This window comes from Panthera uncia, chromosome A2 (genome assembly GCF_023721935.1).
Source record: "Panthera uncia isolate 11264 chromosome A2, Puncia_PCG_1.0, whole genome shotgun sequence".
NCBI lineage: Eukaryota > Metazoa > Chordata > Mammalia > Carnivora > Felidae > Panthera > Panthera uncia.
In genome coordinates, this window is record NC_064816.1 from 76089658 (window position 1) to 76116414 (window position 26757).

General features: G+C 35.1%; 2 protein-coding genes across 4 annotated transcripts in view; one reads left to right on the plus strand and one right to left on the minus strand.

The window, feature by feature from the left end:
- SRPK2 (SRSF protein kinase 2) overlaps positions 1–26757 on the plus strand; it is a 389837-nt gene that overhangs the window by 285565 nt on the left and 77515 nt on the right. The window lies entirely within an intron of this gene.
- The window catches only part of KMT2E (lysine methyltransferase 2E (inactive)), a 99464-nt gene that overhangs the window by 30117 nt on the left and 42590 nt on the right, over positions 1–26757 (minus strand). For 2 of the 3 annotated variants that reach the window (XM_049642809.1, XM_049642810.1), the window contains 6 exons: positions 15397–15511; positions 13905–14134; positions 10961–11041; positions 4388–4446; positions 3204–3376; positions 211–249 (listed from right to left, as the gene is read on the minus strand). In XM_049642809.1, the coding sequence (XP_049498766.1) occupies positions 211–249; positions 3204–3376; positions 4388–4446; positions 10961–11041; positions 13905–14134; positions 15397–15511 (697 nt within the window). The remainder of the gene's footprint in view (positions 1–210; positions 250–3203; positions 3377–4387; positions 4447–10960; positions 11042–13904; positions 14135–15396; positions 15512–26757) is intronic. The other variant, XM_049642811.1, reaches the window with a different exon arrangement.

A 26757-nucleotide genomic window follows, 5' to 3' on the forward strand; every position in this document is an offset into this window, starting at 1 on the left:
TTATTTATTTTGAGAGAGAGAGAGAGAGAGAAAGCAGGGAGGTACAGAGAGAGAGAGAGAGAGAGAGAAGGAGGGATAAAGAATCCCAAGTAGGCTCCATGCTTAGCACAGAGCTCCACACAGGGCTCAATCTCATGACTGTGAGATCATGACCCGAGCCAAAATCAAGAGTCAGATGCTTAACTGAGCCACCCAGGTGCCCCTGTTTACCTTAACTCTTGATGACTTCCGAGATCCTTCACGAAAGGCCTAAAATAACATGAAATTTGAGTTAGTTTTCTTTTCTTTTAAACTGGATATAATCAATCAGTTCAGTAAAGCATTTTATTGAAGTCTCATAATAATAAAAAACTTGGCAAATATAGCCAGAACCGGGTGAATGTTTAAGTAAGGAAAGTCACCTACTAGCATACTATTTTACTATTAAAAATAGAATGCAGACTTTGTATATCTAAAACCAAAGTAACAATGTATGTCAACGATAGTCAAATTAACAACAACAATAACAACAAAAACCATAATGCAGGCTATGTAAGAACAAGAGAATATGTATATGATACTGCTAGAAAAAATCTCAAATTTTTTGTGTGCTCAATTATTACAACCATGGGAAAATATCTGATTAAAATTGGAAGGGTATTAACAATATTATAGTAATTTTATTTAAGTCATGATACAAGTCTGGGGAGTGATAAAGTTATTTACTTCAATTCTCGTAGTCAACTAGTAAGTGATATTTGAGCACAGAGGAGCATTTGAGTAATAAGCACTGTGGCAAATAGAGTTGTATTTATTTAATAAATAATTTAGTGACAGCCCACTACTCTGCCAGGTCCCAAAGTGGTATCTAACATTTAATTCCTATCTTCCTCACCACTTCACCCAAAAAGTCTCCAGGGAGACTAACAAACATAAACCTAGAGTAACCAACATAGACCCAAATATATGTGTTAAGTTTGTTGTGTAGACTATATGTTGGAAGTCAGCAAGATTTACTAACAGCAAAAACAAGGCAGTGAAACGTCACATAAAACATGGGCAAAGAGCTAGGTGGACTTTGGAGAAGGAATGTACCCAGACAGATGAACAACTGAAAGGAATACAATCCTGGTACTAAAGAAACATGAAAGAGACACCTGGCTGGCTCAGTCGGTGGAGCATGCAACTCTTGATCTCGGGGTTGTGGGTTTGAGCCCCACACTGAGTATAGAGATTACTTAAAAACAGACAGAACCAGACAGGAAAAAAATCTGGAGTGCCTGGGTGGCTCAGTCAGTTAAGCAAGCATCTAACTCCAGCTCAGGTCAAGATCTCACGGTTCGTGGGTTTGAGCCCAACGTCAGGCTCTGTGCTGACAGCTCAGAGCCTGGAATCTGTTTCGGATTCTGTGTCTCCCTCTCTCTCTGCCCCTCCCCTGCTCACGCTTTCTGTCTCAAAAATAAACAAATAAAATAAAAATAAAATAAAAACTGTCCTCTACCCAGAACATCTATTGTAACCTCCTTTCAAACTTTTTAACAATTAGCCATAACAATAGGCTGAAAAAAAAAAAAAGGCAGAACTGTATATATTCTTTTGTTTTATATATATACTACATGTCACCCCTCAAATAATAGTAAAACCTTAACAGTGGGCAAGATCTAAGTGGGAAAACCATATCTTTTATACCCAGTTCCTTGATTTTTTTTTTTTCTAATCCTTGTCAATTTTTACTAACAACATAAGAGAAAAATCTCTTTTTAAACACACAGCAATATTCTGAAAAAACTATGTCACACTCCAAGACCCAGGACTGATTCATTTTAAATAGGGACAAGTAATTCCCCCCAGAAAAAGTGCAAAATCTATGCTTTATTCAAAAAATAGATTTGTTAAACCAAATGACCTAAAACAAATATGCAAGGATACAATTTCCAAGTAACAATAAACAGGAAAGCCTAATTTGAAAGCATGATATGAAAAAGGTATGTCAATACCTATAATATGTGAATTCCTAAATTATAAAAGGCATTTAATAGACAATCTCTCTCTCTCTTTGTGTAAATTACAATCTGAAATAAGGGACATAACAATGAAAGAAGACAATATAGTGCTATAATAAAAGGTTCAAGTGCCATAATGAGATGCAAAGAAAGATGATCATATTTTGATAGGAGAAAAGCAAGTTTCATGGAGGAAGCAGTACTTGAGAGTATAATAAGGGTTTAAAAGACAGAGATGAGAATATCCTAAATGGTGAAGAGAACAGCATAACCAAAGATGACACCTGGTGGGACACTTGGCAGGCTCAGTGGGTAGGGCATATGACTTTTGATCTCAGGGTCATGAGTTCAAACCCCATGTTGGATACAGAGCTTACTTTAAAAAAATAAATAAACAAAAACCACCCAGAAAGTGCAGATAGAATTTGATTATAAGAATGGATAATATACAGGAAAAAGTGTAGCAGAACTGGAGAGGGACCTCATCTGTGAAGACTGCTACAGTCAAGCTTAAATGGTGGTGAAATGAGAAACTGAAAAGTACCTGCTGCCTATTAAATAACCAAATAATATCTTGAAGAATTACTCAAGGAAAAAAAAATGCTTTCTTTGGAAAAACCTGATTTTATATCTAGGAATAATTTCACTCTATAATAGCAATATAGTTCTCGTGAAAAGTATTTTTTTTTCCTTATAAGAGAAAAATCTTCAGGACCAATAATAATAAATTTAGTGAAAAAGTGGCTTAGAAATGGTTTTGTGCCATTAAATCCTTGGGATAATTCATCACATAAGACTTAAGTAAAAGAAGTCTACGTGATAAGAAATTCATTAAATATGGAAGTTTATTAAAATGATTACATACGATTCAGAGAAGAACAACTATAAACAATTATTCACAATTATCATATGCTCTTTTACCTTGTTCATAAGCTATTAAAAATTTAGGATTGTTATTTTTTGTCTAAAACAGCAATTTTTTTCTATTTTATTTTAGCTTTTGCCTTTCTATGACTAGTCTCATTAGTGATTTCAAATCAGTATGCCAACATTTATCTATTACACTTCAATCTTTAAAACATATTAAAATTGTAAAATGAATTTTAAAAAACTTAGATTCTGCAACCTTTTCTAGCTACCATCCATTACTCACCTGCCTTTCCTGTAAAACTCAGTTCCCATAACTTCCTATCTACATATCTAAAAAAAGGAAAAACTTACTTTTTTACACTTTGAAATGTTTTGTTCTTTCTCCCCACTTTTTTTCCTTCTTTTATCATTAACCTTGGAAACTCTTGAAGCAGTTAAAGTAATCGATGTTGGGGTATGCTGAAATGCAGTATATAATTCCACAGGAACCTCATCACCACTCTCAGTTGCACTGGTATCACCATCTTCCAAGGCAAAATAAAAATTACTATACTTGTAATACTATCTTGAACAAAATGAAAAATCAAACAGCATTCTACAAGACAAGCTGCTGTATCTCCCATCATTCTGAAGAATGAACTTTTTTCTACTTCCTCAGTTCACTCATATAAGATACATTTAAATGCATACTACAAATACCTTTTCTCATACATTAAATTAGAAAGAATACAAAAGTCTGACAACACACTGAGGTAGTGTGACTATGGGAAAAGGGCATAAATAGCCAGTGGTAATTCAAAATTCAAAATTCAAAATTCCCTATGAATTCCCTATGAAGGGAAATTTAACCATATCTAACAAAATTCTACATATACTTACTCTTTCACCTAATAAACTTTTTTCTAGGTGTGTGTCCAAAGATAAAATGAACAAAAATACAAAAATAAAAAAAAAAAACACAAAAAAAACCCACGAAAAAACTTGTCCGGGAGGGTTTCATTAACAGTACTATTTGTAGTAACAAAAATGAAACGAAACAAAACAAAAAACACTGGAAACAACCTAAATGTTCATCAAACAGTTCAGTAAACTATGATTATTCAAAACCAGTTGTACTGGTGTTGTCATAATGTAAGCCAAAATAAAAGTTGTAGCACAGTTATACTGCTAAAATCTATTCCTCAAAATGAAATGCTATTCCATATGATTAATGGATCACCATCTCTCTGAAAAACCAACATATTTTAATACTTCTTTAAAGCTGTTACCTTTGTACAAAAATGAGGATTTAAAATTTTTATTTTCCTCTAATTTCCACATTTTCTTTTTTTTTTCTTTTTTCTTTTTTTTAATTTCCACATTTTCTAAAATAAGTACATTCTATAAAAAGACTACTTAAAATCTATACCTGAGACTGTAAGTTGTATGTACAACCAACATTGACTGGTAAGGTGTTTATATCCAACTGAAACATGCAGACCACTCATTTTCTCAATCACACTAATTTTAATTTAGCATAGATCCTCTTCACCCACCTGACATATTTTCCCTTTTCCGGCGCTGTAGTAGCACTGCCCTCTCTTTATCCAAACTCCTGCATTAAAATATTAACATGATTATTCATCAAACTTTCATAAATTTAGATATAAAGCAGACTGATTTTAAATGTGATAAACTTTACAATTTCTCTAATGTTCTTACTGAAAAACAAACAGTATAAAATATGTGTATTTTTTCCCTTGCTTTAGATTTGATCTAGCATAATTAGCAGTAGATGCCAGGTAAGTGACACTGTTGTGCTTTTAAGAAAATAACTTTTTACTTAGGAAGCTAGTACCTTTTTTTTTTTTTTCCAAATTGAATGTTTAAAGCAAAATGTCTGGGGGCACCTGGATGGCTCAGTCGGATAAGTGGACTTGGGCTCAAATTATGATCTCACAGTTTGTGAGTTCAAGCCTCGCGTTGGGCTCTATACTGACAGCTCAGAGCCCAGAGCCTGCTTCGGATTCTGTGTCTCCCTCACTCTCTGCCCCTCCCCCACTCATGCTCAGTATCTCTCTCTCTCTCAAAAATAAACATCAAAAATTTAAAAATTTTAGAGCAAAAAGTCTGAAAAAAAAAAAATGTTTACAATAACCAAAATAAATTTCTTAAAAGCACACCACTGATTTAGGATCTATTTGCATTATTACCAGACTAAAATTATTTCCACTTTTGAAATAATAATAAACACTGAACTTTTAACAATTAAAAATACACTAGAGGGGAGGTGGGTGTGGGGGGATGGATTAAATAGGGGATGGGGACTAAAAAGTGCACTTGTGATGAGCACTGGGTGTTGTATGGACATGTTAAATACATAATATATCTGAAATGAACAGAACACTGGATCTTAACTGGAATTTAAATAAAAACTTAAAGAAAAAAGTAAAATATTTCATTAACTGCCCACACATGAACTACATCATCCATAGTAACTGTTTTATATTTCCCACCAACATTTTCACTGTTGAAACCTATTAGCCTATAGGTCAAATAAGACTAGATATTTTTCTTAGATGAGAGAATAAGGGCTCTAGACTAAAATATCTACAATTCAGTAACAGACTTGTCTTAATGTCTACTAGGACATATAACTATAACTAACATTACTGATTATCACAGAATAATAAGTAGGTATCACTCAATAAACTACCCTCCCTAATGACCAGTTTTAAACCAGTTCTTAACTGAATTTATCAAAAGATATTTACCCCAGCAAAAACTATCTGGCAAAAGGCTAGTAACTATCATAAAGTAAAACAAAATCACATAGTAAAACCTCACTCATAAAAAAGCAATGCAAAGTGTAACATTCAGATTACCATTTTGAATCTAGTTAAACTGGGAAAAATCCAAGTCTGTCAGACACTATTGTAAGCCCTGGGGAAACAGGCATGCTTATCCATCACTGGTAGGAATTCAAAACTGTACAGCTCGTATTGGAGAATTCAGCAATATCTGACAAAAATTTTATGCATATATTATACATTTACCCTTTTACTGAACACGCCTACTTCTATTTGCAATTACAAAAGACTGGAAACAATGTCCACTCTAATGGGACTGGTTGAATAAACTATTCCATGAAAAAGATGAAGCACCTTGAAGCAACAGAAAAAAATGAGCCAATTTCTATATACTTCTATGAAGTGATCTTTAGCAGATATTTTTAAGAGAAAAAAGAAAATGTGGCAAAACTCTGTAATATACTAGCGCTTACCTAAATAAGAAAGGAATACAAAGATGTATATACACACCTGTTTCTAATAAGGAAACAATGGAAAGAATAATCTATTTTTTATGTTACTCCAGGGATAGAAAGTTCAACTTATCTGAATATACTTTGTTTTAAAATTTAACCTCAAAATAATGGGACTACTTCTTACATAATCATGTAAGTATATAATTATAAAAACAAAGTATAAAAAGCAATCCTAAAAATAACTAGATTCCTCCTACATTTCTGGTAGGAATATAAAATGGTACAACTGCTCTGCAATATAGCTGGATAATTTTTTTAAAAAACTAAACACAACTACCATGTGACTGAGCAATTGCACTCTTGGGAATTTATCCCAAAGAAAATAAACTTACATTCATACCAAAACCTGTACACAGATGTTCATAGCAACTTTTCTGTAATAGCCAAAAAATGTCCTCCAACAAGTGAATGGTTAAATAAACTGTGATACATATATATCATAGAACACTACATAGCAATAAGAAAGAATGAAATATCGGGGCACCTGGGTAGCTCAGTCGGTTAGGCGTCTAACTTCTGTTCAGGTCATGATCTCACAGTTTGTGAGTTCAAGACCCATATTGGACTGTCTGCTGTCAGAACAGAGCCCACTTGGGATCCTCTGTCCCCCTCTCTCTGCCCCTCCCCCACTCTCTCTCTCTCTCAAAATAAACAAGCATAGAAAGAAAGAAAGAAGGGAGGGAAGGGAGGAAGGGAGGAAGGAAGGAAGGAAGACTGATATATGCAAAAACTGGCTGGCTCTCCAGAGAATCATGCTGAGTAAAAAAAAGCCCACCCCAAGGTCACATACTGTATTGATTCCATTTATATAACATTCTTGAAATGAGAAAATTATAGTCATGGAGTACAGATTATAGCAACAGAGTTGCCAAAGGCCAGGAATGGGGGAGATGGGAGAGGTGGAAAAGGTGGGAGGTGGATGCAGCTGAAAAAGCAATGTGATGGATACTGGCCATGGAAATGTTTTGTATCTAGACTAGACCAACTAAATATTCTAGCTATAATACTGCATTAATAGTTTTGCAACATGTTACCACTGGGGGGAACTGGGTAAAAGACACACAGAATCTTTATTATTTCCTAACTATTTATGTGACACTCTAACTCAAAATTAAAAGTTTAATTTTAAAAAATAAGGGGTACCTGGATGGCTCAGTCAGTGAAATGTCTGACTCTTGATTTTGGCTTAGGTCATGATCTTGCAATTCCTAAGTTTGAATCCCACGACTCTGTCAGCACAGAGCCTTGAGATTCTCTGTCTCCCTCTCCCTCTCTCTCTGCCCTTCCCCTGCAAGCTTGCTCTCTCTCTCTCTCTCTCTCTCTCAAAAATAAATATTAAAAAAAAATCAAAAATAAAAGAATCTCATCAACGTAAGTGTGTAAGTGTGCATCCAGCTGGTGTTTTAACCACACAGTGAAATTCTTTTAAGGGACTTTAAACACAACCATACGTTCCTTGTGGAACATATCTTAAGGGGAAAAAAAGTTCTAACCTGTTTTACATAGGGGTACCTGCTTGGCTCGGTCAGTAGAGCATGCGACTCTTCATCTCAGGGTCATGAGTCCAAGCCCTAAGTTGGGTGTAGAAATTACTTTAAAAATAAATAAATAGGGGCGCCTGGGCGGCTCAGTCAGTTGGGCGTCCGACTTCGGCTCAGGTCATGATCTCACAGTCTGTGAGTCTGAGCCCCGTGTCAGGCTCTGAGCTGACCGCTCAGAGCCTGGAGCCTGCTTCAGATTCTGTGTCTCCCTCTCTCTCTGCCCACCTCCTGCTCATGTTCTGTCCCTTTCTGTCTCAAAAATAAATAAAAACATTAAAAAAAATTTTTTAATAAATAAATAAAAATAAACCTTTACATAATCATATTGTTGGTACTAGTCATTGGTATTGTTACTCTGAGATTCTTGCATTTTTCTATGAAATAAAGCAACTGAGTAAACTGGTAAAATTCTAATTATGTTACTGTCTGTTGTTGAGAACGAAGATCAAAGGAGATATAAACAGTATATAGAAAAGACTAGATGAAAACCTTGTATTCCTAAATTTAAACTGCAATTATCTGCATAAACTCATGTATTTTATCTTAAAAATAAACACACAAAACATATTTCCTAGCTTTGTCTACCAAAAAGACCTAGGAACAGTAACCATTCCAGTAGAAAGAGCATGCTAGCTCAGATTCTAGTCCTGAAAACCAATCCTCAGGGGCACAGAAGTATAATACAAGCTTGAGACATCTTGTTATACCAGACAGCACGAACACTTATCAAGTACCACTAGGATACTGTCAAAAGGGCTCAAGAGTCAAGTTGTCAAGTTTCCACCGACGAAAACTAGACAAAATTTAAATATCAATACGAATAATAACTGCAGCAGACTGACATCCATTATGTTTAAATAGCTGAGTTCATAATGACACTTGCAGCCAAAAATTCACATATAACTTTTGACTTTCCAAAAAATTAAAACTATAAGCCTACTGATAACATAAACAGTTGATTAACACATATTTGGTATGCATACGTATTAGTGAATACATGTGTGCGTATGTATTATGTATTAGTGAGCCACAGAAAAACATAATTAAGAAAGTCATAAAAAGGGGCATCTGGGTGACTTAGTCAGTTAAGCATCTAACTTTGGCTCAGGTTATGATCTCATGGTTCATGACTCTGAGCCCCACGTCAGGCTCTGTGCTGACAGTGCAGAGCCTGGAGCCTACTTCGGATTTCATGTCTCCCTCTCTCTCTGCCCCTTCCCCACTTGTGGTCTCTCTCTTTCTCTCTCAAAAGTAAACATTTTGAAAAAATAAAAAAACAAAGTCATAAAAAATTAACTTACAGTACTATATCAAAAAAACCCAAATATAAGTGGGCTTGCACAGATCATAACTACGCTGTTCAAGGGTCAACTATATACCTTAAAAGAACTAAACAGTTAATATGGGAAAGTTTGTTTCTATAGACATAGTTGAGCTAATAATTCATAAGCAATAAGATTAACATAGCATTGGGGCACTTAGGTGGCTCAGTCAGTTAAGCGTCTGACTTCGGCTCAGATCATGATCTCGCATTGAGTTCATGAGTTCGAGCCCTGCATCGGGCTCTGTGCTGACAGCTCAGAGCCTAGAGCCTGCTTTGGAGTCTTTTTCTCACTCTCTGTCGCTCCCCTACTCACACTCTTCCAAAAATTAAAAAAGCATTAAAAAAATATATATTAACATGGCCCTAACTTGCAACCCCTAATAAATTAATGGGTCTAAATAATGACTACCAATAGGTCCTATCGTAGAGACAACCAGATATGATGTGTCACCTGATGAAGCAGTCTATGAAATATTCTTACAATATTCTTACCAAAAAAAAAAAAAAAAAAAAAAAAAAAAAAAAAAAAAAAAAAAAAAATTTGACCAGTGCCTAGGTGGCTAAGTCAGTTAAGCATCCAATTCTTGATTTCAGCTTAGGTCATGATCTCATGATTCATGGGTTCAAGCTCCACATGATAGGTTCAAAGCCCCACACTGTCAGCATGGAGCCTGTTTGGGATTCTCTCTTCTTCTCTCTCTGCCCCCTACCCCCAAACCCCCACCCCTGCTCATGCTCTTTCTGGGCGCTTGCTATCTCTCTCAAAATAAATAAACTTCAACAAAAACTGAACCTATAATCTGATCACACACTTATTTACAGAAATACAAAGGACAGAGTAACTTGTTATATCACGATAATGCAATTAGCAAACAAATCGGGATAAACAATTCAGTTCCTTAAAGAAACACACTGCAAAGGAGAGGCCAAAGTTAGTGGAGTAATGAAAGGAGGTTTAGATGACTAGAGACTGAATAGATGTATATTAACCAATCAATATTCTAACAGCGACTGGATAATACATTTTGTTGCATATACAATAATGGTTTTGTTTTTTTTTTTAATTCTTTTACAAATTATACATATATTTAATAAATATACATAATTATACATGTATTTAAATGTGTATATATTTATACATGTATATGCATGTTTAAATACATATACATATATAGTAAAACCTTGGTTTGTGAGCATAATTCATTCTGGAAACATGCTTGTAATCCAGAGAACTTGTATATCAAAAGGAATTTCAAGAACCACTGGCTCAATTGTGATCATGTGACATACAACATCATGTACTACTCACATTGCAAGACATCACTAGTTTATCCAGTTAAAATTTATTAGAAATAAATGTTCACTTGTCTTGCACAACACTCACATAACAAGTTACTTGCAATCCAAGGTTTTAGTGTACTGTATACTGAAATACACAGAGATATATATGAATGAAATATATCTGGAATTTGCATTAAAATAGGTGAAGGAGAAAAGAAACACATGACAGTATAAATGAAAAAGATTGTTGAAAATTGTTGAAGCAGGGTGATGGAATGATTGTATAGACCTACAAAATTCTTTATTAGCTAAGGAAATGTTCTTCTAGTAACTGTTGAACATAGTGCATTTCAGTGAAAAAAAAAATGCCGTCACTTAAAAGATGCGCTATTATTTTATGCATTATTGATAAAGTAAAAGAAAAATGCTACAAAGTAAACCATGACATATTATCAATGAAAACATTCTTCCTGATTTTATAGATGTCAAAATACAAAAAAATAAAATAAAATAAATATGAAAATTAAAAGTATATCTTAGAATTGATGAAACATAGTAATCCATTAATTGTTTAATCCAGAATTCATACATAAACTTATAATAACTAAAGATTATTTCAGTGTATTTACTGGCAATCTTATAAGTATGCACAACTTACCTAGGCTGACAACGTTCACATAAGTATGTATCAGGAATATGCTGCCTGTCAATCCCCATGCAGTCAATATGTTGCCAAACGCTTAAAAAAAAAAAAAAGCAAAATATAAAATGTTCATAGAATCATCCATAAATTAAGACCTGATATTCTACTTGACTATCACTTAGTAAGTGCCCACTTTGTGTTTAACACTGTAAAAGGTGCTGTGAGGAATTCACAGAAATATGTCCTTGGGGAGATAAAACTTTGAGATGCAAAGAGGACAAAATATAGATATATAGATATTTCTGAAGCAAATGTAACTTTAAAATGTGAAAGGTATACATTACAAATATTATCAAAAGTCACAAAGTGAAGATGTCCACACTCCTTGAAGTTAATGGGGAAAAGCACCCTGGAGAATGATGGACTTGAATAAAACCTCATTTGAGAGTTAGGAAGAAAAGATATCATCATAGCAGTTTTTTCTCAAGTAGACAGATATGACGAGCAATGGACAGAAGACAGTTAAACTATATGAAGGGGAATTTTCACTTTGAGAAATACAGAGGAGGTAGAATTGGGTTAGTATGGTACAGTCAGATTATATAGGAGTTGGAACATCAGGATGTGTGTAGATTTCCTCCAACTAGCAACATGTAAAACTAGATGTGTTTTGATGATATAAAGTGTTTGAATTCAAAGAAGAAAATGAAAGTAGAAAAAACAATTAAGAGGATTTTCCAACATTCCAAACTTGCGTTAAAGGACAGAACTAGAATGTGGAAGGGAAGATATAAAGAATCCAAGATATATTCTATGAAGGTAGGGATTAAACCTATTCTGTCCTCAAATTATTCTTATGGAATACATGGACCAGCATGAGGCAACTTTTCAATTTATTACTATTATTGTATTTTGTTGCCAAGATTTTAATTGGTCCAGATATATATATATGTGTGCATGTACACACACACACACACACACACACACACACACTACACACACACACCTGTTCCTAAAAATAGTCTTAATTACTTTTTACATAATAGTCAGCAACTTCTAATATATCCCTACTGATTTACCTGCTATTGTATTGCTCTTCACTTAACTGAGGATGTTGGGAAAAGAACTGGTAGAAAGTGGAAGGTAATGGAATATATATCAAAGATGTGGGGAGAAAAGTAAGAAAAGCAGAACACCAGACAGGAGGGCTAGAATAACAAACTAAATTAAATTTGGGTGGTAAGTAGTAATGTCATGCAGACAACAGAAGAGACCAAACTAGAAAATGAATAAATGATCAGGGATCTAGATGCCAAACTTGAAAGAGGAGATTATAGGCAGTAGGTACATGGAAATACATAGAGGCAATACAGAACAAGAAGAAAGGAAAAAACATTAAGTTGTACAATATTTTACAGATTAAGCAGTAGAAAAATAAAACCACAAAAAATAGATTCATAAACAGCAGTTGCTGAGAAGCAAACACTCTGAACAATCCAAAAACTGTGAACTGGTCCTTTAAGAATTTGTAGATAGTATAAACCCTAAGGACTATTTCACTATTTTCTAACAGAGATAATTCTGTATTATATCTAGATCACTGTAATTAAATAGAAAGAAAACAATATTCATATTATGCATTAAAATGAAAACGCTGCCAAATGTATATAATTTATCACATTAGACAAGATCAGCTAAGAGAAAGCTATATTATGTGATCAGTTAAAATATGAACTGAGATTTTCTATCAGATAGTTATTTAAAAAAATAATAAAGAAAAGAATTTATCAATGAAGATATTTTTTTAGTTTTTTAATTTACCTCCTGAGTAAATTTACTGAAGTGATTGTTCATAGTAATGATATGTCACAGATAATGAGTATTTATTTTTAAATGTGAAAGGTATCACAATATATTTTTATAAAAATTTACTCAAAACTTCACATTTTGACATAAAAATATCAAATTTCACCTTCCAAATTAAGACTAATTTTCCCCCTTTTTGGCAAAGGTAAATCATCTTTTTAAAATATAACCCTACATGCATGTTTATATCAATAACATCCAACTCCTAACCACCTAATAAATGAGAACAATATTACAAATAATGCAAAGTAATTTATATTTGGCTCTAAGATGTATTTTTACACTCACGTTCAAATATGGGTATATGCTATACTATTTCAAATCAAATAATGAAGCTATGCCATAAAGATATGACCCAGGAAATTGTGTAAAGCTACCAAACTTTCTTACCCACTACAGTGCACTGCTTAAATACTCTGCTTCCCACTCTGTGCAGGGGACGGACTCAGTAACTTTCAGGCTGAAATCCTATTCCCTCTCCATCCTCCCCAACTCCCTCACCCCCCAAAAAAACAAAAAAATAAAACCCCACTTTCTGTCCCAATCACACCTTCTCTAGGGGAGGAGGCCTTTCTTGGTGGTTGAACCAGGGTTGGGGGAGGGGAGACTGTGGTTCTGGTTCAAGGAGACTCCAGAGTGCTGCAAGGTTCAAGTCAAAAGGAGGTGAGAGAGTCAGGTCAAACAAACATCAATCAAAATGTATAATTCCCCCAAACTGGAAAATCACAGTGACTACACAACACAAATAACTCCAAAGGAAATTCACAGGGCTCATTTTTCTATCTTGTCTACCACTGTATGTAGTTGTATTATTACTGAATGAGCAAAAACAGAGATGTGATCCTACATGAATAAAGTTCAGAACTGAATGCCTATTATGCAATTAACAATGATTTCTGATAAACTCTAAGAGAGCTTCTTTCCCATAGGGGCTTTTTCTAGGAACAAAATAAACTGCACTGATAACAGCAGAAGTCTCACTTAAAAACCACATTCATCAATTCCTTCAAAAGTGACTTTATCTTTTCCAAGGTTAACAATCAAAGGTTAGCAGCATTCAAGAAAAGTAAACTAATGGTGTAAAATATTTTACCTGCATTTGTCACAACAGATCATGTATCCATCATCATGTGTAAAACCACATATGCACCTGGTTACATCAGTACCATAACTTCCATCCTCAGATGTGCTGATTGTAGTAGCACTGGAAGTTTCATCAAAGTTAGGAGTGGTAAATATGCCTACTTCATTTTTGCTAATAAGAACTGATGGAGGAGGGGAAGCCGGAGGTGTTGGAGGAGGACGAGCACCATAATTATGGTCCTGGATAAATGAACACAAATACAGCACAATATATATAATTTCAGCAACAATATAAACTAAGTAAAATAAAATTCAGTCCTTAATTTGAATATTCAAGAAATATGAAGTTGGCCTATTTCTTCCTTAATACCTTTAAAATAACAACTTGGGAAAGCTATAAATTAAACCATACTAGTAAGTGAAAATGTCAGTCTACCTCAGTCACCTGCACAATGACTTCCCTTAAACTCCATGCCCTCACCTCCCTAATCAAAAGACATCCTCACAGTCCTATGGACATAGAGCTCCACCTTCAAGATAGAGGCAGGCACACAATGTGAAGGGTAAAAAAAAAATAACCTCAGGAATGTGGAATGTGGAGGCTAAAGAATAACAAAAACAACCACAAAAGACATATTATCATTATTAAGTATATAACAGAAGATTTTTTAGGAATTGGTTTTTATGCTGGTCCCAGTGGCAAAAATCCCTCACAATTGTATCTGGATAATATCACCAATATGTCCAGTTCTTCAACTGTTTCAATGTAACCTCTGCCTCTTATTAGCTATGCAACACTGAACAAGTTAATTTAGGTAAGCCTCATTTTCTCAGCTACGAAATGGGGATGAAAATTATGCCCATCTCATGAGGTTGGTTTTGAAGATCAAATGAGATAATATATGTAAAAATGTTTAGCAGGGGGGACCTGGGTAGCTCAGTCGTTCAAGCATCTGACTCTTGATCTCGATTCAGGTCATAATCTCATGGTTCTGTGCTGACAGTGCAGAGCCTGCTTGGGATTCTCTCCCTCCCTTTCTCTCTCTGTCCCTCCCTCACTATGAGCATGCAAAAAAAAAAAAAAAAAGTTTAGCACAAAGCCTGGCACATAAGTGCTCAAAAAATGGTAATTATATAATTTACAATAAAATTATTATATAATTTAGAACCAACAGTAGGTAGTACAATACAGTTCTATCTCTGGCTTTTTTATAGAGGAGGTAAAGAATTAGAATACCACACTATTAATAGCATAAAATGCAAAATAATAATAATAATAGTAATAGCAAAACTTCTAGGGAATACCTCTAATAGAATTTTAATCCTTTGAATAAATATAGTTAGAGCAATAAAAAATTAAACTATACATTATATACCTAATTGCTTAGATAATATAAGTATGGATTTTTAAATGTTTTCTTTTTAGGCACAATTACTACAAACATCTACTTTCAGTCTCTAGGTATAAAAAATACCCTTCCAGAGAAACGTTTGACACTTACCGCATAGGGCAAACCGATGTAACTGTGTGAATGATGCGAGCTGCTGGTATACAACTGGTGGGGATAACTGTTGGATTTCTCAACTACCACAGGGCTAGCTTCTACGGATTCTGGTCTGGAGGGGGAAAAGTTGCATCAAAGAGAATTCCATTCATTTTTGTTCTGTTCAATCAATTTAAAATTATAAGCATTTATTTTATTGCTATACAAATGTCTTTTTATAGTAGGTAGACACCTGTGGATAAGATCTATCCTATCTAGGTTCTGTATCTTAACCAGACTTTTTTAAAAAATCAATGTCTCCGGGCGCCTGAGTGGCTCAGTTGGTTGAGCGTCTGACTTCAGCTCAGGTCATGATCTCTATGTCTGTGAGGATGAGCCCCGCGTCTGGCTCTGTGCTGACAGCTCAGAGCCTGGAGCCTGCTTCAGATTCTGTGTCTCCCTCTCTCTCTGTCCCTCCCCTGCTCATGCTCTGTCTCTCTCTCTCCAAAAATAAATAAACATTAAAAAAAATTTAAAATAATCCTTAAATAAATACATAAATACATAAATGTCTCACCTCCCAAATTCAAATAGTTTCCCTATCATTAAAAAAAAAAAAATTATCAGAGGGGCACCTGGGTGGCTCAGGTGGTTAAGGATCCCACTTTGACTTGGGTCATGATCTCACAGTTCGTGGGTTTGAGCCCCACATTGGGCTCTGTGCTGACAGCTCATAGCCTGGAGCCTGCTTCAAATTATGTGTCTCCCTCTCTCTCTGCCCCTCCCCCGTTCTCACTCTGTCTCTCTGTCTCTCTCTCTCTCAAAAATAAACAAACATTAAAAAGGTTATCAGAGAGTAAACATTATTTGAATACTCAATGGCACCAGGGACACTAGGCACAGGGGTGGAGAAAAGTAGTAGAAATAATTTAAACAGAACCAAGAACACAATGAATCCATGTGGCCCCGAATGTGAATGTGAAATATACATTTCGATGTTCAAAACTGTATGTATGTGTTAGTGTGCCAAGATGTAATGAAGCCTTGGAAAGTATCAGCAAAGTTAAGAAATAAGAAACCTCACAATGAACCAAGATTTACTTATGAAAAAATAGAAGCAGCAACCTGTGGTAGAGTAAGATCAGCAGTTCTGGTCCATAATGGTTAAGTGACGATAACCTGACCAACAACTGATACAACTGAGACTAACAACTCATGCACTGTGATTGACCTGTGAGCTCTCTGGCCTAGCATTTTACATATATCACTTTGCCAACTTCTTTACTCATATCAATCCTCCTGAACCTTATTCCTGGTAATACCTATTTATTGATCAATGTAGCAGTGAAACTACTTCCTGAGGCTAATTCACAATGAAATTAATTTCTCCCTGGCACACACAAAACATGATTTGTTTCTGTGCCTTTATTCTTACCGTGGCCACCATTTGAGATGATTTTTTCATGATACCCCTTATCCTACCTCTTATCCAAAACTTGCCCTTAGAAGTTAGTACTGTTTGCACTCTTCATGGTTTAAAGACTTCTTAATGCAGTTACACTCTAGTTGTCTTATTTCTATAGTTGACAGCTTCTTGACATACTCTTCCCACCCACCCCCAACTCACTCCCCTGCACAAAGTCTCAATTTAGCTCTAAGTGGCTGCTGCCGTGAGATCCAGGATTCTAGAACCAGTAGAGAAGGAGGCACAAACTGAGGTTGTTCCACGGTTCTGGAGGAAATTACAGAAGAAGAGCCTCCAAAATGTTCCAAATACTTTGAAAATCAATACTCACCTAATGTCTATGGTGTTATTTTAAAAATTTCCTCCTTCTTTTAAAAAAGAAACGTCTTTTAAATTTAAAATCAACACATTCTCATTGCATAAAACTTAAATATGTAAGTACATAAGAAAGTGAAAGACCATGTCTTCGAACCTCAAACCTTCAAACTTAAAACCTCAAACACAAACCTTAGGATGCCATGTATCTCCCTCTAAATTGTTTCTAATATACCATTTGTTTTTTCACAATTTGCTTTGTCCATCTTTCAGTGACAATGTGTATCTACCCTATTTTTGGTAATAACTGCTTACTTCATTATATAAATGTATATGGTTTATTTAACAATTTCCCTATTTGTGGATATTTGGATTTTTTTTTAACTTATTTTTTATTTTAGAGAGAGAGAGAGAGAGAGAGAGAGAAGGGCAAAGAGGAAGAGAAAGAAAAGAGAGAGAGAGAGAGAGAGAGAGAGAGAAGGGCAAAGAGGAAGAGAAAGAAAGAGAGAGAGAGAGAGAGAGAGAGAGAGAAAATATATACCTTAAGCAGGCTCCACGCTCAGTGGGGAGCCTGACATGAGGTTCAATCCAAGACCCTGGGATCATAACCTGAGCCAAAATCAAGATGCTCAACTGACTGAGCTACCCAGGCGCCCCAGGGGACATTTATTTCTATTTTTCACTGTTAAAGGTATCACTGCACTTGTACACCCTTCAATATATCCTCTCTAAATACATGGTAGTATTTCTACAGCATGCATCCCCGGAGACAGAAATGCTCAACAAAAGGGTAAATGCATGTAAAATGGATAGATATTAGCAAACTGCCTTTGACTGCTCTACAAAATCAATTGCTTTAAAAAATCTTTAAAACTTACATGAAAGGAAGAAGTGGAGTTTTGGCAACTCCTGATCTATAATACTGTTATTAAGGTAATATGCACATATTGTGGCCAAAATAGAAAGACTCCCACTTAAAGATTTAGAGTAAACTCTGACTATACTGCTAAAGAGCATAGTAAAAACTTTGCTATTTTGGAGCAGTTAATGGTTAAGCATAAAAAAAAAAAAAACTTTCAGCACAGAAGCAGGTAAGTTCAAGCATGTAAGCAAGTCACAAATGCATAACTTCATGATTCAAATTGAAGCTGCAGCAGTGATTACTGGCAATGATCATTTGGCAATTTTTGTATTAATAATTATTTTTTAATTTACATCCAAATTAGTTAGCATATGGTGCAACAATGATTTCAGGTGTGGATTCCTTAATGCCCCTTACCCTTGTAGCCCACCACCCCTCCAGCAACCCTCTGTTGGTTCTCCATATTTAAGAGTCTCTTCTGTTTTGTCCCCCTCCCTGTTTTTATATTACTTTTGCTTCCCTTCCCTTATGTTCATCTGTTTTGTATCTTAAAATCCTCATATGGGTGAATTCATATAATATTTATCTTTCTCTGACTACTTTTGCTTAGCATAATACCCTCTAGTTCCACCCAAGTGGTTGCAAATGGCAAGATTTCATTCTTTTTGATAGAAAGCAGAAATTCTTCATCAAGATCCTCATTTCTAATGCTGCTTATACTAAAAGTAATTTTAAAAAGAAGGTAACAGTTACTTTTTAAAAAAAATTTGGGGGCGCCTGCGTGGCTCAGTTGGTTAAGCGGCCGACTTCGGCTCAGGTCATGATCTCGTGGTCCGTGAGTTCAAGCCCTGCACTGGGCTCTGTGCTGACAGCTCAGAGCCTGGAGCCTGTTTCAGATTCTGTGTCTCCCTCTCTCTGACCCTCCCCCATTCATGCTTTGTCTCTCTCTGTCTCAAAAATAAATAAACGTTAAAAAAAAAAAATAAAATAATAAAAATAAATAAAAAATTTGGTTGACCTGTTTTAAGGATTTTCCTGAACTATAAGAGAGCATTAAAAAAAAAAAAAAAACACAACATATATACTTAGAAATATTCTTTAAAAGTACCATGGTGCTAAATATCCTCAGAGCTCTGCATTTCCACAACATAGTAAACATGAAAACAACTTTGTGACAAATACCAAAAGTCAAGCATCCTTTGATCCAGTAAACCCATTTTGGGGAATTTATCCTAAGAAAGAAATTCCCACTAAGACTTGTAGATTTGAGATATTTACTGTAATACTATTCATAAAGCTATATATAAGAGGAGAAGTCATTTAAATATCCAATCACAAAATGATTAATTAGAGGCGCCTGGCTGACTCAGTCAGAAGAGCATCTGACTCTTGATCTCAGGGTCATGAGTTCAAGCCCCACGCTGGGCATGCAGCCTACTTTAAAAAAAAAAAAAAAAAAAAAAAAAGACTAAATCCATACAAATCTACTGTATTTACATATGGACAGCACCTTGGCAGGAACTCATAGTAACAAAAATCACTACACTGAAGTCATAGGAGTTTTCCTCAAAATCTTCTGGAACATTATCATAAAGCCTTAATAAACTTTTAATGGCAGGGCTAAAGGGATAATAAACACAATAACGAATTTGTGTGTGTGTGTCACACACACACACACACACACACACACACACACACACAAATACCAAAGTAAAGGTATAACATTTATCATAAAGAAACTACATTAGCATAGTATTTTCTATAAATAATTACATATCCAAACATAAACCATGGTGCTGTGTTTATCCCACAAACAGATGAGATTTCACTTACATAATTTTGATGTCAATTTTTAAATAGTATGAAAATTATTTGTACTCATTCAGACGTGGTTTTTGTGTATGTTCTTAAATCACTGAAACAATGACCATTGTCAAAAAGATAATCTCTATCCATGGGAAACTTCCCAAAAGATAATCATCGTCCAGCCTGATAATTCAAAATGTTAAAAAACAACATGTAATTAAAGTATTCATAATATATGAGCAGTAAGGTATGGTCAAATGATCAAAACAGAATTTGCAGATGAACTCACTTTTTCAAAACTGTGAATAGTTTCCCACAAATTGAGGATGTGAAATGCATAAATAGTTTCTAATATACAACTTGGCTCTAACACTGAATTAAGAAATATGCTCTCTTGTTAACTAAGCCAATACTCAGATACTAACTGCTTCTTTTGAAAGTTCCCTAATAGCTAATGAATGCAGGAGGAATGATCGAATTAGAAAAATCATGAATTTTCAACCCTCTAGAGATAATGAATTTAGGCAACAGATACCCATGGATGCTAAAACCTTGAAATGTTGGAACCTGATGAACAGGTAAGGCTAACAATACCTGAACCTGTTGATCCTTTTTATCATTACTGAAAGTTAGACAACCAAGTTTTATGTGCCTAATAAAATGCAACAGAAAGTACAAAGTCTCACATATGAAGGATCATGCTGAAAAGAAAACAGAAGGAAAATGAGAATGGGGGAAAAAAAACCTGAAGCTAATCACATCTCTAGATCTAAATACTGTTTATAGAAATATGGGGTTAGGGACACTTGGATGGCTCAGTCAGTTAAGTGTCCGACTTCAGCTCAGGTCATAATCTCACCGTTCGTGAGTTCAAGCCCTGCATTGGGCTCTGTGTTGACAGCTCAGAGCCTGGAGTCTGCTGCAGATTCTGTGTCTCCCTCTCTCTCTACCCCTCCCCTGCTCACACTGTCTCCTCAAAAATAAAAAAAATAGAAAAAAAGAAATATGGGGTTAAGTAGAATAATACATGACAGCAAAAAAAGAAACAATAGGCCAAATTCATAATGTTCAAACTTCTATATACTGAATGACTCAGTTTCTTCAATAGTATATGGTATGAGGGCAAAAAAATTTTAAAGGTTGCCTCAGAACCTTGAAAAAGAGATTCAAAGATACTTCAATCAAAAACAATGTGTGGATCTTGTCTGGATGCCAATTTGAACACACCAATCACAAAAAGACATTTTTGAGACACGTAAGGGAAATTTGAAGATAAATTGGGTATTTTATATTAAAAAAGTGTTGGGGCATCTGACTCTTGATTTCAGCTCAAGTATGATCTCAGGGTTGTGAGATTGAGCTCTGTGTCAGATCCCACACTGAGTGTGGAGCCCGCTTAAGAGTCTCTCTCTGCCCCTCCCCAACTCACACTCTCTCTCTCAAAAAAAAAAAAAAAAGGTATTAATTTTGTCATATGCAATAACAGTATTGTGGTTAAAAAAATCCTTATCTGTAAAGTGATTATACTGAAGAATATATAGGTAAAATGATGGGGAGAATTTGCTTTAAAATACTTAAGTAAAACTATAAGACAGATGAAATAAGACTGGCAAAACGCTAAATACTGATGAAGCTGAGTAATGGCCTAATGGCCACTTGGGATTATTATACTGTTCTCCCTACTGTTGTATATATTTTTCTATTTCCTTATTTAAAAAAATTTTTTAAACTCCCAAGCTTCTTATTTTACATTGAATATCCTTTACACAATAGATACCTGTAAGAATGATACACTATCTCCTTGCCTCCCAACTCAGGAAGATATCCTGGACATTTTGATTTCTCCCATCCAAGTACTAACCAGACCCAACCCTGCTTAGCTTCCAAGATCAGACGAGATCGGGCATGTTCAAGGTGGAATGGGCATAGACCTAGGCAATTCTATTTCTAAGCCTCTTCTGTGGAATCTCAACCCTTACTTCTTGATTTCAACACATTTCTCAAGGCTTATTACTTCAAATGCTCAAGGAGCACTTTCCTAACTGCTTCAACTCATCACAATTTTTATAAATCCTATGGATCTCTATTACTACTTATCATACCATTAATTTATTACTTTTCATGTAATATTTTTGTATGCTATCAACCATATTATTTACATGCATTTATTTTTTTTTTCTCCCAAATTTCAGCAAAATTAACAAGGAGACTTCTCTATTAAAAAGAACATGGAGGATGCCTGGCTAGCTTAGTCAGAACGAGCACGAGACTCTTAATCTTGGAGTTGTGAGTTTGAGCTCCACATGGGGTGCAGAGATTACTTAAATAAACTAAAAAAATTTTTTAAAAATGGAGTTGGGACTTACATGTCTAAGGCTGGCCATTCAATGGGTACAGTTCAGTAGTCACCTTTTTAAAATTGTGCTTTTTATTTGTAATGTGGGGTAAATATGCCTGTTTCACCTTCTTCCTAGCAATATGGATAAAACTCAAATGATAGGATATGAAAATGCATTTTTTCAACTATAATGCAGTATACACATGTGTAACAATACTTATTTCTTCAGAAATGTCTCTCAAGTGTAACTATTCAGTCTTAAGTTGCTTTTCAACTTTATTTTCAAACCTTAACTCCACAATAATTCAAACTTCCAACAGTGATTTTAAGTACAAGGTCTAGTAGCTACACCTGTTTTAAATATATCACTAAATTTGCAAGGTATCAAAACATTGTTGATATTTAAATCATTTAGTAAATATTGAGCACTAAATATATGTTAAAGTCCCTACAAAGTTTATTCTTCTAAAAGTATACTCCCCTAAGTCTTAAAATTATATTGAAATATGTGCGTTCTAAATTTTTTTTTTAATCCTTATTTATTTTTGAGAGAGTGAGGGAGGCAGAGCATGTGCTGGGGAGGGGCAGAAAGAGAGGGAGACAGAGAATCAGAAGCAGGCTCCAGGCTCCAAGCTGTCAGCACAGAGCCTGACGCAGGGCTCAGACCCACAAACTGTGAGATCATGGCCTGAGCCAAAGTCAGATGCTCAACCGACTGAGCCAACCAGGCACCCCTTTTCATGTTTTTTTTTTTTTTTTTAATGTTAGGGAGACAGAGCATGAGTAGGGGAGGGGCAGAGACAGAGGGAGACACAGAGTCAGAAGAAATGAAATAAGTGCCTTAAAATACAATGGTTCCTTGGTAATCTTTCTATAAAGCAGATTTTTAAAATATATTTTCTTAAAGTCTTCACAGAGTAAAAGACTAAACTTTATATCAAAAAATGCAATCTGTATAATCATGAGTCTGTAACATTGATATAATAAGGTTTGAAGGGGCTTCTGGGTGGCTTAGTTAAACTCAGGTTCATGGGATGGAGCCCTGCATCAGGTTCTACACTGTGAGCACAGAGCCTGCTTGGGATATTCTCATTCATATTCTCTCTCGCGTGCGCTCTCTCTCCCCCCCCCCCGCCCCCCATCCTCTGCTCATGCTCACTTGCTCTCTCAAAAAATAAATAAGCCTTTTAAAAAATAAGGTTTTTAAAAAATACAAGGTTTTAAAATTCTAGGTCAGGGATTCAGAGCATTATTCAGTGAAACAAAATACGTTTTACTGCTACTATATATATATATATATATATATATATATATATATATATATACATATCACTAATCTAACACACCAATATACATATATCCCTTTTCTATACTTACCTTCCTTGTCTTTTTTAAACATGCTAAGCTCCAGGAGGCCAGGACCTATTACTGTAACAAAGGTTATTTACTATCAACAAAATAAGAAATAGGAAATGATATAACAACAGAATGGGATTAATGTTTTAATTTTAGTTCTAGTCATTCATAATTTTGACACAAGAGCTAAGTAAGCAAGGAAATCTCTATTTCAACAGGGATTTTTGAAATGTTTGTTTTTAAATTAATAACTTTAAAAAGTTTCTGGTTGGGAAAGTTTCTTAAGAGGCTATACATAGGTATGTTCAGCTTAAGCATGTCAATGAAAAAACCAACATGATTTTGTGGAATACTTAATATACACGTGTAAGGTTAATGTAGATTAACAAAATCTGACACAATACATTAGATTCATTGTTCAACCAACCTAATATCCAACATGTTAAACCAAGAAGCTATATGTGAGCTCCTTGGAGAGAACTTTTATTCAAAACCTTTGTAAAGGAATAATTTATTGTCTCTCTTTGAAAGTCTCAAGGTGCTCTCCAGTTTTTACATTTTAATGTTAAGTGATTTTCTAAGTACCTGTCCATATAGATGGGTCCACTGAACTATCCTGTTTCTTGATACATAGATCTCAATCTTATTAACTATCTTTTTTTTTCTCTACACTCAACGTGAGGCTCAAACTTGTGTCCCTGAGATCGAGTCACATGATCCACCAACTGAGCCAGCCAGGCACTCCTTATTAATCATCTTTTCAACACAGCCCCTTAAGCCCTAGTGATCTTCTTCTTTCTTCAGATCCATTTATTTCTTCAATAAGATGTGGCAGACAGAAAAGCAGGGTACTCCAGACATGAGCATAATATACTCTGTAGAGAGTGATGATGATCTCATGACAATCATTTTCTGGATTCTTTTGACATGGTTTACTATACCAAGTTAAAAAAATCATCTTATCTTAGTATTTCTGTCCTTGCCCATAGTGAAACATTTGCCATTTTCCGACTCACAGTATTCTCAAATTTGTATCTTATCACCACTTATATATGCTTTCAGTATATAAAAGAATGAATCTGAAGACACCATTATGCAGCCCCTACTCCAAAGCAGTCTTATACATTAAAATAAGAGCAACCCTAGTAATGCAGGAGGACCCTGCTGTTCATACCACTTCATCCAGAAAATTTATTCCTACACTGTTTCCATCTATGATGAAACCCAGTCATAAAAATTTTTCTCAGTTTTTTTGGTGGATTAACCTTCCAGTCAAAGGAGCATACAAACTATAATTCAACAAGTAGTTCTATGATGGTGTTCATTATGTGTATTTAAGGTACCTTGCTAGATTCGAGATAGGATAAAAATATATAAAACATACTCCTATCACTCAAAGAGTTTTGGAAAAGCAGGGTTAACAAAAAAGAGACAGGTACACAAAAACCACTATAAAGGCAAAACAGGATAATGCCATAAGAGAAGTATGGGCAAATGCTTAACCAAACTCTTTCCTCCTGTGTGAGGCTCTGCTCTTTAGCTAACTTTCTACCTGTTACCCTAAAGCCTGATAAGCTAATTTGCTATATTGCTAAGCAAATTAAAATGACCCTTGATTGGTAAGTAAATTGTGTCTGGATTGAGAAAACTATAAATACTTGATGAGGATGCCATAGATTTGAACTTCCTAAAGATGCAGTGACTCTTCTAACTGACATGTCCCTCACAGGGAACCTGGAAACTCTGCCTGTGCTTGTTAACAACAAATACCGCCTTCTGAGGGATATAAGGCTTCTAAATCAGGAGACTCTCACACCATCCAAGGTGGACCTCAACTCTTTGTACATGACCACCACCTAAGAAGCCAAAGAAAATAACTCCTGGATGGCTGACTGTACTCCTTCCTATATGGTCTCAGACACGAACACCTGATGCTAACTTTATGATAAAGTGTGGCTCCTGTCCTGTATACCATGAGACTAGTGTCAAGTATGGCCTGTGACAGTCTTGTGAGTCTGTATGTTTAGCTGAATCTAACATGACCTCCTTGTAGAAGCTGCAGAAGTTCAAAGTACAAGTCTCCAGATTTAAGGGGATTCAAGAGAAAAACGTATCTACTTGAGTAACAGGGAGGATAAGGAATAACATCATGAGGTTTCACTAAAGGTGAGACTACTTCTGAAAGATATAGAGGACTTTGAACATTTGAAGAAATGTTGAAGAAATGAAGAAATACCAAGTATTTCTTCTATTGAAAAAAATATATATTTTTTAAAAGCAATAATGGGGGCACCTGGCTGGCTCAGTTGGTAGGGCATATGATTCTTATCTTGGAGTCATGAGTTCAAGCCCCATGCTGGTGTAGAGATTACTTAAAAATAAAATCTTTTAAAAAATAATAAAAAGCAGTAATGGTAGAGAAAGACAATATCCCATGCATACGCAAAAAGAGGAAAAAAATGGCACGGGGAGTCTTCAAGGAGTACAGAGAGGTCAGTTAGACTTCAGAATAGTGTTTGTTTAGTTAGCTGTTTGTCAAAATTACGTAACACACAAAACCCTGCAATGGAGGGGCATTTTTCTTTGTAAGATTTAGATTTAGAGCAACACTACATTAAACTAGGTCTTTAGGTCATCTGTGTACCAACGGCATCAACACAAACACTTGCACTGAAATCTCATGGTAGTATTCAGTATAAAGTGGTGGTCATCCAGGATCACTCTAAACATACTTAAATTCTCTACCTAGCTCGAAATTAAAATAACAAAAAATTAAAGCTTCATAAGGCTCATTGAGCACCATGGGGATTACATCCATAGATCTCAATATAACTAACACAGATTAAACATTGAGGGCCTCGTGTTTACCAGGGACTATGAAAGACAAAATGACAAGACACTGTCCCTATCTTCAAGGAACTTAGAATAATATAGTTTTAGTCATTCAATAAACATTTTGGTACACATTAAGTAGAAGACACTGAGATGCTGGAAATTAAAAAATAAAGAAGGAAAAGTGGTCCTTCTCAAGAAAGTGATGTATGGGGAAGACAAGTATATCAGTGATTACAGTAGTGTCATCAGAGGTGTATGCATAGGGGTTCTTCGTAATAGTAATCACATTCACCAAATTTTAAAGAATGAAAAGTTAACAAGCCTGAGAACTAAGAGAGGTGGAAGAAATGGAGAGGGTATTCCAGACAGAAAGTACACATGCAGTCAGAGGTATAAACATCA